Source organism: Borostomias antarcticus (genome assembly GCF_949987555.1).
Source record: "Borostomias antarcticus genome assembly, chromosome: 4".
Lineage (NCBI taxonomy): Eukaryota > Metazoa > Chordata > Actinopteri > Stomiiformes > Stomiidae > Borostomias > Borostomias antarcticus.
This window is the reverse complement of record NC_140237.1, coordinates 26774606-26789025: the sequence shown is the minus strand read 5'-3', so window position 1 is coordinate 26789025 and position 14420 is coordinate 26774606. Positions and strand designations below refer to the sequence as shown.

The window sequence follows — 14420 nt, the reverse complement described above, 5'->3', positions numbered from 1 at the left end:
ACGTAACCTCAGACGGTGTTGAGCTGCTTGACATGATTCACTTCAGGACCTGAGAGCACCATTAAGATGCAGTCGCATACATGCTGTGTTTATATTCATGATGGCTGGTGGCCAGGACTACTGCATAATTACCGGTTGATAAATCATATGCTTTAGGAAAGCATGCAGCAGTGGAAGCGATATTACATCATCGATACTGTCGGTGCTGGGGGGTAGAGCCTGACGACCCTCTGTGGGGTAGTTACTAGGGTAACTAGGAAATACTCTTTTGCAGTGATTGAGAGGAATTCAAATAGTATTTCCAGAGCCAGGCCTGGAAATGAGTGACTATCAGGGGGCCGAGGGGATGCTATTCAGCTGCTGATTGAGATGTTGTAAATTTAACAATGACAGTACATCTGTCACAGGGCAAGCTGCCATGACCAACTACATGCATCACATACTGTACGTGAGTGTTAGGGGAGGGGGCTGGGAGAGAGAGTGAGTGTGTGTGTGTGTGTGTGTGTGTGTAGACACACTCTGGCTATAATCAATCATGTTATCCTCACGAGCCATGTCCATCAAGCTATAGCTGTAGCAGGCATGCCCCAGCCCACTGTACTGTGCTAATGGCCGGGCAGGCTGTACTGGTGAGGCGGGCAGGCTGTACTGGTGAGGCGGGCAGGCTGTACTGTGCTAATGGCCGGGCAGGCTGTACTGGTGAGGCGGGCAGGCTGTACTGGTGAGGCGGGCAGGCTGTACTGTGCTAATGGCCGGGCAGGCTGTACTGGTGAGGCCGGCAGGCTGTACTGTGCTAATGGCCGGGCAGGCTGTTCTGGTGAGGCCGGCAGGCTGTACTGGTGAGGCCGGCAGGCTGTACTGGTGAGGCCGGCAGGTTGTACTGGTGAGGCCGGCAGGCTGTACTGGTGAGGCCGGCAGGCTGTAATGGTGAGGCCGGCAGGCTGTACTGGTGAGGCGATGCCCAGAGGAGCCTCTCCCGCTGGTCACTGGTGAACAGACGCATCGCCCTGACGTTCACGGCAGGTCAGCACACGTCACATGAATACAAGGGACCAGGGTGAGCATGACTGGCCTGTTGTCTATATCTTCAAAATAGATTTGAAGGGGAGACACTACAGGCTAAATGGCATTTTTTCTTCCACTCATCAATTTTCATTCCTCTACTGTACATGTATACTATCACTACATTAACACAAAAATGCCCAGACTTTATTAGAAATATTTTTCAATATTTTATATACCCACACCGATGAAAACATCTACAGGTGAATATGATTTGTTTTCCCTTCTCACTCTCTTTCTGTCTTGACCTCATATCTTGCTTTTCTTTTTTCTGAAGTTTGATATTGCATCAGCCAAATCCTTTTCAAGACAATTATATAATTTTTCCAGACGATGTCTTAGTTACAACAAGATTGAAGTAAGAAAGCAGTTTTGTGTTCATACGTGATATTGATTCAGTTTGAGAAATCTCTGCGACATGCTCTAAGCAGTCAAACACAGAAGCGTTTTGATTGTCATCATGGACTTATAAACCTCAATCTGTCCATGGGAAAAATATTTTTCCAACAGAAGTCTTAGTTACAGCAATATTGAAACAGTAGGAAAGCAGTTTTGTGTTTTTATTTGTGGGATTTATTCCGTTTGGAAACATTTTGTCAGTACTCAGCCAATCAGAAATGTTCAGCACTGCCAACGGGACTTTCTGGGGGGTATTTAGCTCCCCTGTACTTTCCCCTGGACCCTGGTTCCTCCGGGGTGAACACAGCTAGTACCCCCAAAGGTTCCTAATTCCTGGGGAAAAGTACAGTGGTGGGAAATCGCCAATTATGGTGTCTCTCAACCTCTGTCCAGTCCAGCGCTCGGTCATGTGTGGTGGTGGGGGGGCGGGCAGCTCATTAGGCCTTCCAGTACACTCAGCCTGGGAGAGGGTGCAAACGTCCTCAGAATGAATATTGAAGCAATAACTGAGGCAAAAACGGCATGATTGTGTTATGCAAATGCACGAAGCCAAGGTCGAACACACATTCATTCAAGTATACTGACATCTGTTCGGTTTCTCGTTGAGCACTATTACTTCAATTGCTTCTCATACTTTACAGTTACTATAATGGTTTACATGTATATTATAGCCTATCTAAATCAGGACCCCCTGGGACCCACACAAATCAAGACCCCCTGGGACCCACACCAATCAGGACCCTCTGGGACCCACACCAATCAGGACCCCCTGGGACCCACACAAATCAAGACCCCCTGGGACCCACACCAATCAGGACCCCCTGGGACCCACACCAATCAGGACCCCCGGGGACCCACACCAATCAGGACCCCCTGGGACCCACACCAATCAAGACCCCCTGGGACCCACACCAATCAAGACCCCCTGGGACCCACACCAATCAGGACCCCCGGGGACCCACACCAATCAGGACCTCTTGGACTGATTGGAATAAACATGGGTGGAGACTCGCTATGCTCTTCAGAGATCAAACAGCGTCCCTCCTTCACACCTGTTCTCCCACAGTGACGCACACAGCCCTGCCACCAGGAGGACCTCTCCCCCTGCTCTCTCCCACCAGGAGGACCTCTCCCCCTGCTCTCTCCCACCAGGAGGACCTCCCCCCCTGCTCTCTCCCACCAGGAGGACCTCTCCCCCTGCTCTCCAGGCTGGGAAAAAAAGACACACTAAAATGACCCACACATAGAAAATGGCGATGTAGACCCTTAGCAAGCTGTGTGTGTGTGTGTGGAAAACGTGTGGAAAATGTGTATAGAAACGCATGTGTGTGTGTGTGGGAACGGTAGCACTGCATGCGGGGGAGGGGCATAACATGAGGGAGGGAGGGAAACAAATCAAAAGAAAAAGAGAGAGGGAGGAGGAACTGGGGGCTTTTTGAGCAGGGGGGAAATAAAACAACAACAACAAGGTAGTCAGTGTGGTCAGACTGTGAGCCGCGCCCTAGACCAGCCCACTAACTCTAACCCTATACTTACCCTAGCCCTACACCAGCCCCCCCCCCCCCTCTTTATTAATGGTAATCGCATCAGGGTCCGGAGGGAGAGGCATCCAAAACACGGATGTGCTCAGTCCCACAGTTGTGATTCATCCCCGACAAATAGGTCCCAGAGGGAGACCCAGCCAGGCACCAACCCCCCCCCTCTCCTCCCCCCTCCTCCTCCCTGCCCAGCTACGCTCTCAGCCTCCCCAAAATGCAGTAGGGAGCTACGGAGGGGAGGTACCTGCCACCACGCTGGCCAGCTGCTGCGTCCTGGTGATGGGGTATATGCTGCGTGCCTCCACAATGGCCGAGGCTATTTTCCTGGCGTGCTTCTCCTCCCCGTACGCGCTGAGAACCGACGCAAGAGCCTGTTGATCTAAGGCGTTCACCACGTCAGCGGCGAGGGGCATGTCGGGGTACCTACGCACAGAGAAGAGCCCAATTAAGCAGCTTGACGTCACATCCTTGCTGACAGAGGCAAAGCCTGGTGAGGCTTAGACAGACACGGCTGAAAACCTCCATGGCTGCTCCTCCGCTGAAGGAGAGAAAGAGAGAAAGAGAGAGAGATGGAGAGAGAAAAAGAACTTGCCATATGTCTATATTTACTAGCTAGTTCATTTTATGATCTGACAACAAGTGTCTATGTCTTTGGAGAAACAAAAACAATATACAGTAGAAAGAAATATACATTCACTTGACGCAAACTGTGGAGGGGGCACATCCAGCAGTATTCGTCAGTGTGATACAGATCATGTGTTCCAGTAGGTGTTGAAGAACGAAAGGCAAACAGAGTAAAAGGTTAGGTCACAGAGGAAATCAATAAAAACCTCCTGCATATTAAATTCCTACAATCCGCCTCTCTAAGACATCTTGATACAGATGAGGGGCACAGGCTTTTCAACATAAAACACATTATCTTGTCAACACAAATAACTACAGTACACAAAACAGTACATACAAAGTATAGGCATTTGAAAGGATTATGATGCATCCACATTATATAATATAATCTGGACCTCGAGGGTCTTTATTGGCCACACAATGAGACACCCAACACACGTGAGTGAGGGGCGACACAGCATACACAACACACACACACACACACTTCAGTGTCTTCAGTGGTCACTGGTGGAAATTGTTCCGTGCATTTATCCCATCCAAGCTGTCCTCCAGGGGCAGCCAGGAGCAGTGGGCAGCCATCGTTCATGGCGCCCGGGGACCAAGTCCAAGTGCTCAGTCCAGGTCCTGGTCAGGGACCGGTCTGAAAAGCGGCTGTTCTTCTGCATGTTTTTCGTGTTGAGTTCTTTGGGAGGACACCCTTGCGAGCACTTGGAGAACATGCAAACCCTGCACAGAAAGACTTTCTTGCTGTGAGGCAACAGTACTGTGCCACCGTGCCAAACATGAGCATTTTGGGGGTTCAGTGTCTTGCTCAGGGACACTTCGGCATACTGCCAGGAGCTGGATCGAACCGGGGACCTTGCGATCTCCAGCCGGCCACTCTACCTCCCGAGCTACGTGCATCATTCCAGGTTGGAAATGCTCTTAGACCTACATCTGTAATCACAATAATATTTGGTAGCCTAGTGCGTAAAAAACTTTTAATCTCTAGCCACAACTAATCTGATTCAGTGCCTATTAATTTCATATTTTAAAAGTATATACTGTAGTATTTAAAAAAACATTTTTACATTTCCAGTGATTTGTCTTTATTTGCTACATTTTGCAAAAATGCAACTGATATGCATACTTAAAAAAACAAACATTATGATCAACATTCACATAGTAGTTCAAAACATATACTCCAGTACCCCAGCCAACATTAGCTACAAATAAAAAAAAAAACTTTTTATAGTTCAATATTCACCTTTACTTGCTATTAGTTTATGAATTGGCCTTAGCAAGTCCCCAAAAATCTAGATAAATTTTCCTGATATGAGACTGCATGAGACCCTGTGAATTTATTATTTTCGAATTTTGGTGTACTGGCTAATACACTGGCGGGTAATCTTGTGGTGTAAGCGGAAGTGACGCGTTTTGCGTGTCACAATATCAGGAAGACAACACTTTGCCCCGCAAATTTATTTACATGCCACATAAAAGAAAGACCGTTATTTACCTTCATTGAAGCCATTCTTCCAGAAAGTTAATTGAAGTGGCTACAAATGTCCAATCTAGTCTGCTCCACGCACATTTTTATCATATTTTTTTCCCATCATTACAGCGAGTGAGTGGGGAATTGTGGGAAGTGTGATTCTTAAAATGCAGTGCCGATTTTATCACGACCAGAGGGGCCGCCAAAGTGCCGAGATATCTCATGTAGCTTTAAGCATAAGCTGATTGAGTCAGTCAGTAATTGGGGGCCAAGCAGCGAAGCTGCGTATGCCACCATTATGTTTCTACCTTTTCTTATTCTTTCTTATTCTTTTCTTATTATTCTTCTGCCATTGGAGTTTATGGCATCCCATAGAACCGTATGGTAGAAAGTTATGAAATTTGGCACACTGATTCGGGACAGTCCCCTGACCCCTCTCACCAAGTCCCATGTCCTCAGCTCCAACACTCTAGCACCACCAACGTGTCAAATTTGGCAATGCATTTATGCACGCAACTTTTGTCCCGTAAGTCCAATTTTCAAAATCCAGGTGCCATAATTATGATTCCTTGGCTCAAGCCGAGTTAAACTAACCCTATTACGTCATGCATACCATATTGGATTGTCCGCCATTTTGGATTTTGTGAACATTTAAACTGCTACTCCTCCTACAGATTTTCACCAATCTGCAAAAAACCTAATACACATAATCTGTAGACCAATGTCTTCAAAGGATTGTTTTGAATTGTTGATATTCCAATGTGTTCGCTTGTGACAGCCAATTTAATTTGGTGATAAAGCCGCCAAACAGGAAGTTGGGGCATATCGCAGAAATTATTTAATGTATCAAAAGCACATTTAGCAGACTGGTTAGGGACCCTCCCTTGACCTCTGTCACCAAGTCGCATGTTGACAAGTTGAGCACTCTAGTGCCACCAACGTGTCAGAGTTGGAGTCACGTTTATGCTTGTAACTTTTGAACTGTATGTTTGATTTTCATGGATTCCTTGCGTCAAGCGAGTTCAAAACATACCATGGTTTCATTATTTTTTAATTCTCTTGATTGCAGAATGCAAGTTACACTTTTGCTGTTCTGCACAATTTCACAGATTTTAGAGTGGGGAGAGACGCACTTTGGAAAAATGTCACATTTTCTAAACTGCCATCCCTCTTCCAATTTGCCCAGCTTATACACATATTATATATAAAAATGTTCACATGACTCTTGGTATTCGTAAAATCTAAAATGCTAAGCTCTCCGATGTATAATTTTTTGCCGTGTGACAGTTTGAATGAAGAACCCCCCCCTCCATTGAAACCAATGGAGCCAAACTCTAACTTGAAGCAGAAAATGACTGAATCAATGTTGTGTTTCTAACTCATCACCTCTCCTACACTTTTGAAGACAGAAGGACATATTAAAACTTGAAATGTTTGTGTGATTGTCTGGATTCTATAGAAGTTAATAGTTACTCTCTGCTATGTATACTTTTCGCCGTGTGCCAATTTAAATGACGACACCCCCCCTCTCCCTCAACTGAGAGGAAGCGACCCTTCCAGCTGACATTAATTAAGTGCTCAGGACTCAGGCTCAAGTGTGAGGGGGCGGAAGGGTGGTTTGCGCACTCAGATTGGGATTCAGCTAATAGGGTTAGAGGGTTAGCGAAGGCTGACATGCCTTGTGGACTAGGGCGATTCACCTTTATAACATCCGGCGTAGCACAGTGGATAGCTTGTCGGCCTTGCAAGCAGCAGGTACAGAGATTGAATCCCGTTCAACCATATGTCTGACTTTTGAAATTCTCAGGACCATCCTTGACCCATGTCAAACATGTCTCATGTCGCCACGTCAGTCTAGCTGATTCCTTGGCTGCTTGCAGCTAAACTGCTTGGCCCCCACATTGCTGCTTGCAGCTATATTTAATTATTAATTTGCAATGAATCAATTAATTCATCCAACAGGCCCAATTCATTAATAAAATGATCCAACTGGTTATTCAACTGTACACTGTTTCCCAAGCCTTCACTCTGTTGTAGTGCAGATTGATAGATGGCTGGATCCTAATTATACAGTAACAATCGGCAATTCTTCCCAGAGATAGCGCTACAAAATCAGTTTATTTGAAAAGCTTGTGTCAAATGGCTGTCAAGGTCCTCCAGCGCCAGGGAGATTGATAGAGGATGAATTACAGGCCTTGTGAAAGCTAGACGTGCATATATAAAGCTGAGCAAATAAATCTCTCAGCCAAATGACATTCCCTTCATGCTGCTGACAGAAAGGGGGAAATAAAATTGCCACAACACAGTATTAAATATCCCAGCATGCAATTGGAAGGAGACAACTTTCCAGTCACTGGATGGAGGCAGGGTGTAATGTGAGCAGTTGAATAAAGAATATTTCCTTTATTATGCACACTGCACAGTAGAAATGTTATTAATCAGATAAAGCTTGAATGAGGGAAATACCCTGGGATAATGGCTGGCTTTGTGTTCTTTTTTAATCAGCGATATACAGTTACAGTGCATAAAAACAGATTCAGAATGGAGACTACATAGGTTCATAAGAACACTAGGCTTGGGTATGGATCTCTTGATATCTTAAGCCTTCTTAACAATCCGATTCCTGGTCGATTCTGTTATAATAACCAGTTACTGTCATCACTTTGTCATCATTTTATGTGTTATTGTTTTTTTTTAACCATTGTTTTTAATTATTTGATGATTTATGAAGCACTTGGTGACCTCTGTTATGTGAAAGGTGCTATAAAAATATGTTGAAATGTACTTACTGTACTTAACACAGCAGGTTTGCAGCTAAACGGGTTAGGGTTAGCTGGGTAACGGGTAACACTGCTTGCATTGCCACTATCTTTGGCTTTATTGGGGCGGCTGTGGCTCAGGAGGAAGAGGGTCGTCCAGTCGTGGGGTCAGCGGTTTGAACCCCGGCTCTCCCTGACGACAATGTCGAAGTGTCCTTGGGCAAGACACTGAACCCCACATTGATCCCAGTGAGCAGGCTAGCACCTTGCATGGCAGCTGCTGCCATTGGTGTGTGAATGTGTGTGTGAATGGGTGAATGAGAGGCCGTTGTAAAGCACTTTGGATAAAAGCGCTATATGAGTGCCGTCCATTGAACATTTAAGGAGGCACACAAAGGCTGAGCGCTGCTCTGTTGAGCTCTGTCTGACGCGCTGCTTCATTATACTAGATGTGTGGGCGCCTTTACATATGGTTGGACATGCATTCATCAAAGTAATTCTCCTGCTTTTGAAAATTACCTACACCTACCCATAACTATTTTCTATTTGAATTGTTGCAGTATCAAATGTGCTAAATAAATCATTCTACTCTAGATTTTGAGAAAAACGAGCGCAGGAATCAATATCAATAGTTTGAAAATGACTGTCAGATCCATCCAGCCCCTTGAGAATATACTCAGCGCCAGTCCTGGCTCACAGTTCTTGAAGCACCCCTGAAGCGTGCTAAGTACCCCGCAGGGATCGAACCCCAGTCACCCACTCACCAAAAAAAGTCCCCGAGCCTTACTGTGCTGTGGTGTTGTGTAGCGCTCCTATCATGGAGATACAATATAACTATCACACACATATACCTGCAAGCAGCAGTCAGCAGGGCAGACTCCATGACAACTTAAAGGAGTAGTAAAGGGAAAATGCATGTTTAGCCCTGTTTTAAGGTTACTTATGATATATACAATGGTTCAGATAAAAACGTTGACAAAACTAGCACTTTTGAGAAAGTCTGATAATTGCTCTACCACCGTTTTGGTCATACAATGGATGAGGGTGGGCACCGTGAAAAATCATTCAAAAAACATGTTAAACTCTCAATTTCAAAGACAAGAAACTTACCGAGGTGTTAGTTGGCATTCTGACATATAATTTGCCATAAAGTAAAATTCTAATTCATCTGGAAAGGCTTTTTTAAATATTTAGCATAAAACTATTTAGTCGCAGCACATACGTGTGTAAACGTCCGCAAACTAGGTAGCCTAGCAACATAAACAATAACAATAACTACCGTAAGTAGTTCCGCTTCCTGAATCCCCTCTGCGGATTGATCTACATATCTACAACGGTTGCGTCAATACAAGTCAATGGATTTCATAAAATGATCAATAAAACCCTACAGTATCCATACTTTGCGGCGAATTTGATGTCAGAACACTAATTACCCCCTCGGTGAGCTTCTTGTCTTTGGAATTGAGAGTTTAACATGTTTTAGAAAGATTTTTCACGGTGCCCACCCACATCCATTGTATGACCAAAACGGTGGTAGAGCAATTATCAGACTTTCTCAAAAGTGCTAGTTTTGTCAACGTTTTGATCTGAACCATTGTATATGATCATAAGTAACCTTAAAACAGGGCTAAACATGCATTTTCCCTTTACTACTCCTTTAATGTGATCATGTTAAAAGCACGGCTGTAAACACTGATAGCAAGTTTTATGTGAACTGAACAACAATTGGGTTTAACTGAGATATGACCTTGATTGATTGGCTGTGACGGGCGAACACTTTTGAAAATCCCAAATTCATCTGATAACTTTCATGAAGGTTGGTCTGAAGATCATCTGTGCCAATTAAGCTGAAGATTGAAAAAAATGTGGCCTGTGTTTCTTTAAAATAAAAAATAAAAAATTAACTTTTTTCATAAAATCCAATATGGCAGACAATCCAATACAGCAGAAATGACATCAGAGAGTGCGTTGAACTCGGCTTGAGCCAAGGAATCCAATGGTACCTCATTTTTGAAAACCGGGCATAAACACACCAGTGGCCAAGCAGTCTGATAAACTCCACAGCTGTTGAACATAGTTCTATGAGCGGCCATAGACTCAGATTACAGAAGATTAAGATTGAAGATTAAAGGACAATGCTCGTTTTTGACAACCTGGACCTTATTTATGACATATTATAAGACGTTTGACTCACCAAGATCACTTTGGTGTAGTTCGGAGGCATGTAGAAGAAATTAAAAATCCAGCGCCAGTATATCCATGTAATGGCGGTGGTGGGGGCACTTAGAATGCAGTTTCTAAAAATCTATTTTCTGCCGCGAAACGGTTGTTTTCATCAATCTGTCTTGATGAATCGCTAGTTGTACTTACATAGAGAGCATAGGCCTGTTGTGGTATTTCACATGTGTAATATGATCTTTATAAACGTCGTTAGACACGAAATAGCTTCCTCACTTGCTCCAGCACGCATGCGCACAGCGTGCTGGAGCAACGATTGCGCGCTGTGCGCATTAGTGCTGGAGCAAGTGAGGAAGCTATTTAGTTTTGAAAGACGTTTCTAAAGATCATGGCATGTGAAAACCACAACAGTTATGCTCTATGTAAGCACAACTAGCGATTCATCAAGACAGATTGATGAAAACAACCGTTTCGCGGCAGAAAATAGATTTTTAGAAGCTGCATTCTCGTTGCCCCGACCACCGCCATTACATGGATATACTGGCTCGCGCTGGATTTTAAATTTCTTCTACATGCCTCCGAACTACACCAAAGTGATCTCGGTGAGTCAAACATCTTATAATATGTCGTAAATAAGATCCAGGTTGTCAAAAACGAGCATTGTCCTTTAATAAGAAAACGTGCAATCTCTATGGTGGCCTACGCAGCTTCGTTGCTTGGACCCCCATTAGTATGTAATATGGAATTCTTTGAATTTTATTAGACTATGACCAGACTTATCTGTGTGATCGTTTGAGTACTTTCATGGATCATCTGTATGCACTTCACTGACTATCCACATATCAAACGGGTTGCAGAACAGTTTAACAAAAGTTAACAAAATTCCCGCCCAGTCAAATCCTACGTCCTAAGTTTCCAGTCCTCTAAAGAGAGGAGCCATCCCCTTGGTTCATACCTGTCAGCGTCCATCCTCATGTCCAGAGGTCCGTCCCTGCTCAGGGAGAAGCCCCGCGCAGCACGGTCCATCTGCATGGAGGAGCAGCCAGCATCCAGCAGCACCGCGTCCACACTACCAGGCCTGATCCTCAGATCACTGGTCTGGGCCTCCAGCTCACTGAAACGACCCAGCAAGGGCTGCACCCGACCTCTGGGGGATGCAGGGAGAGAGGGAGGAGGGAGGGAGGGATGGAGGAAGGAGGGAGGGATGGAGGAAGGAAGGGATGGAGGGAGGGAGGAAAGGATGGAGGATGGAGGGAGGGAGGAAGGATGGAGGGAGAGATGGATGTGGATGAAGGGAGGGAGGGATAGAGATGGAGGGATGGAGGATGGAGGGAGGAAGGATGAAGGGAGGGAGGGATGGAGGATGGAGTGAGAGAGGGATGGAAGGGCAGGAACACAGAGAGAAAGAGAGAGAGAAAGAGAGAGAAAGGGTTTCTGATCAGATTACCAAATGTCACCAAGCGTCCCCCACAGTTCCCACATCTGTCCCCTCTGGCCACTGCACTTCTGCTGCATTACATTATAACGTGGAGGTCAGACTTCCTACCAGGAACACTCAAATGAAATGGCGTGTCAACTCGGGAGTTCTTTGTGACAACTCACACCAGCACCAACTCCAGCCAATCCACACTTGGTGAGCTCTAGTGGGCGGGGTGTACTTCCTACTCATGCTGCACGTCTTTTCTTGTGATCATAGTTGTTAGGCTGGCGATGGGTGTGTGTGCATGAGGCACAAAGGAAATGTAAACCTCAGATATGACCTTTCTACTGACAACTTTTATGTGGTACAACTGTTTAGTAGTTACTACTTTGTAGCTAACTAATGATTGTACTCAAACATCACACAATTAACTAGCTAGCTGCTGCTAATAACCTGCTCTACAAATCCCCATTAGCTATTGTTAGCTCTCTAGCTTCTCATCGTGAATGAATTAGTGATGCATCCTGTCTTCTTCAGACACAATGTTAAGCAAACCAGCCAGCAAGAGGTAAAAAACCTTTACAACCCTTACTCTCATTCTCCTTCAAATCAAACCGTGTTAAAGAGTTTGTTGTTTTTTATGTTAGCTAAATGATGTCAAATTATTTCTCTAGATGCCTATTTAGCTAATATTACAAGCTTCCTGCTAGGAGTATAAGAACATTAGAAAGAACAATGGCATGCAGCTCTGAGGGATCAGGACAGAGAGCAAGCAGCTCTGAGGGTCATGGCAAGGTGTGTAGTCTATCATATCAAACTGAAAACCTAAAGTTTTAAACTGTTATGGGATATCATTTTCTTGGGCCCCAAAAAAAGAAAGACAGTGAGTGAGACTAAAATAGATAAAGCATATGGAGACCAATCTGTTTTATTTCAAAAGAATAAGCTGAGTTTGGTAATGATTTTATTGGAGAGACAGTGAAATTAGTCCTACCTATGACATGAGTTTTGGCACATTAAAATCCTCTGATTCAAACAATTATAATAGATCTATCTATTTGAAAATCTGTATTGATTTATGTTTATGTCGAATGGGAAAGGATCTCTAAATACATAATTCAGAATCATCTCTATACAATCTGTCCCCCTCACTTCCCCTGGTCACATGACTGATGCATCATGGGTGCGCAGTCTCCTCCTGCTCTTGTATGACCAGATACACTCTTTTTCTCCTACAGTAAGTACCATTGCTTTTAGAGGTGTGAAAACTCTACTTTTCCAATCCAAATCTTTGTGTTTATTTATTTTTTAATTATTTGATGTGGCCGACTGTACAGAAGCCAACGTGCATGTTCTCCTTTAACTGAACTCTTTCCCTGCTGATCAACATGGACTAGCGCCCGTCCTCTAGGAATCCCCACCCCTGGACCCAACCTCTCCCTCTAGGAACCCCCACCCCTGGACCCAACCTCTCCCTCTAGGAATCCCCACCCCTGGACCCAACCTCTCCCTCTAGGAACCCCCACCCCTGGACCCAACCTCTCCCTCTAGGAATCCCCACCCCTGGACCCAACCTCTCCTTCTAGGAATCCCCACCCCTGGACCCAACCTCTCCCTCTAGGAATCCCCATCCCTGGACCCAACCTCTCCCTCGCTACTCAAACACTCACACGCCCACGCACACATGTGGGATCCTCCAGTCATGCTCATGCATTTTTCATATGACCTTTTAAGACTGCGAGCAGAGAGAGGGAAGAATGGCTGGAGAGAAAGAGGATGGAGGGAGGGGTGGAGGGAGAACTCTCAGATAGATAGATAGATAGATAGATAGATAGATAGATAGATAGATAGATAGATAGATAATGTATCAACTTTTTTTTATCCCCAAAAGGAAATTGTTTGTAATCTCGGTGGCATATGAAATGGGTAACCTCAATTGTCTTTTCGAGAATAGGCTTGAATGAATGAATTTTGTTGCAGCAAATACTGTTCACACAATACATGTGTGCAAGCAAGATATGTTTGGTATTGCTGCATTTGTTAGGTAGAGAGCTTTACGCCAGTCCAAACTCTGTGTCTCTGTGACCTTCCCATGCTGAGTTATGGCCATTTAAGTTCCTCCTATTGACAATGACTGGGGGGAATTTTTCCCTCCTAAAGTCGAAAATGTAAATGGAGGTGAATGGCCGGCCATGTTTGGGCGGCTCGTGGACCCACCCTGAGATTTGGATCCACTCCAAAATTGAATGAGTTCTAAATTGGCCAATGCTCCAACCCTCCACCGAGTTTCATGAAAAGCGGTCTGGTAGTTTTTGCGCAATCCTAGTCCAAAAAATGAATGGAGGTGAATGGAAAAACGTCTAAACGGCCCTGTGATTCGGATCGGCTCCAGAATTGAATGGGTTCTAAGTTGGCCCTCTAACTCACCCTTCCACTGAGTTTTGTGAAAATTGGTTGAATAGTTGTGTGTAATCCTGGCAAACAGGCAAACGAACAAACAATCAAACACACACACGCCACCAAAAACACTACCTCCCAGCCTGCAATGCTGTCGCTGGGCGGAGGTAAAAAGGCACAATAATGTACAAAAATGGCAGTGCAATAAGGCACAAAAAGGCAGTACAGTATGCATATGTACAAACAATATACAAACATTCTAAAAACAATAGTAAATAGTGAAAATGGCTGACTATTAACAATGGACCTCATTCCTGAACGCAGTTAAGAAAAAGTTAAGAAGATATTTCTTCTTAACTCCACTTACGAAGTTCCCGGGACAATTCTGGCATTCCTGAATGGTTTCTTATCTGGGATTTGTTCTTATCTAAGAACAGGATATAAGAACGCGGAAATGCAGTCGTAGGTAGGCCAGATTGGAGTGCGCCCGTTCACAAGGGCTGAATTTATGAGAAATCTGAGGTGATTACGTTCACATCAATTCTACAGACATCCTAGGCTTGAAATAA

The 14420-nt window shown here is 44.7% G+C and overlaps 1 protein-coding gene across 1 annotated transcript in view; it reads right to left on the bottom strand.

Annotated features, from left to right (window-relative positions):
• The window catches only part of mettl15 (methyltransferase 15, mitochondrial 12S rRNA N4-cytidine), a gene marked incomplete at both ends in the record, with an annotated part of 121352 nt that overhangs the window by 13790 nt on the left and 93142 nt on the right, over positions 1-14420 (bottom strand). The window contains 2 exons of the mRNA XM_084437406.1: positions 3244-3422; positions 10990-11181. Of these exons, the coding sequence (XP_084293532.1) occupies positions 3244-3422; positions 10990-11181 (371 nt within the window). The remainder of the gene's footprint in view (positions 1-3243; positions 3423-10989; positions 11182-14420) is intronic.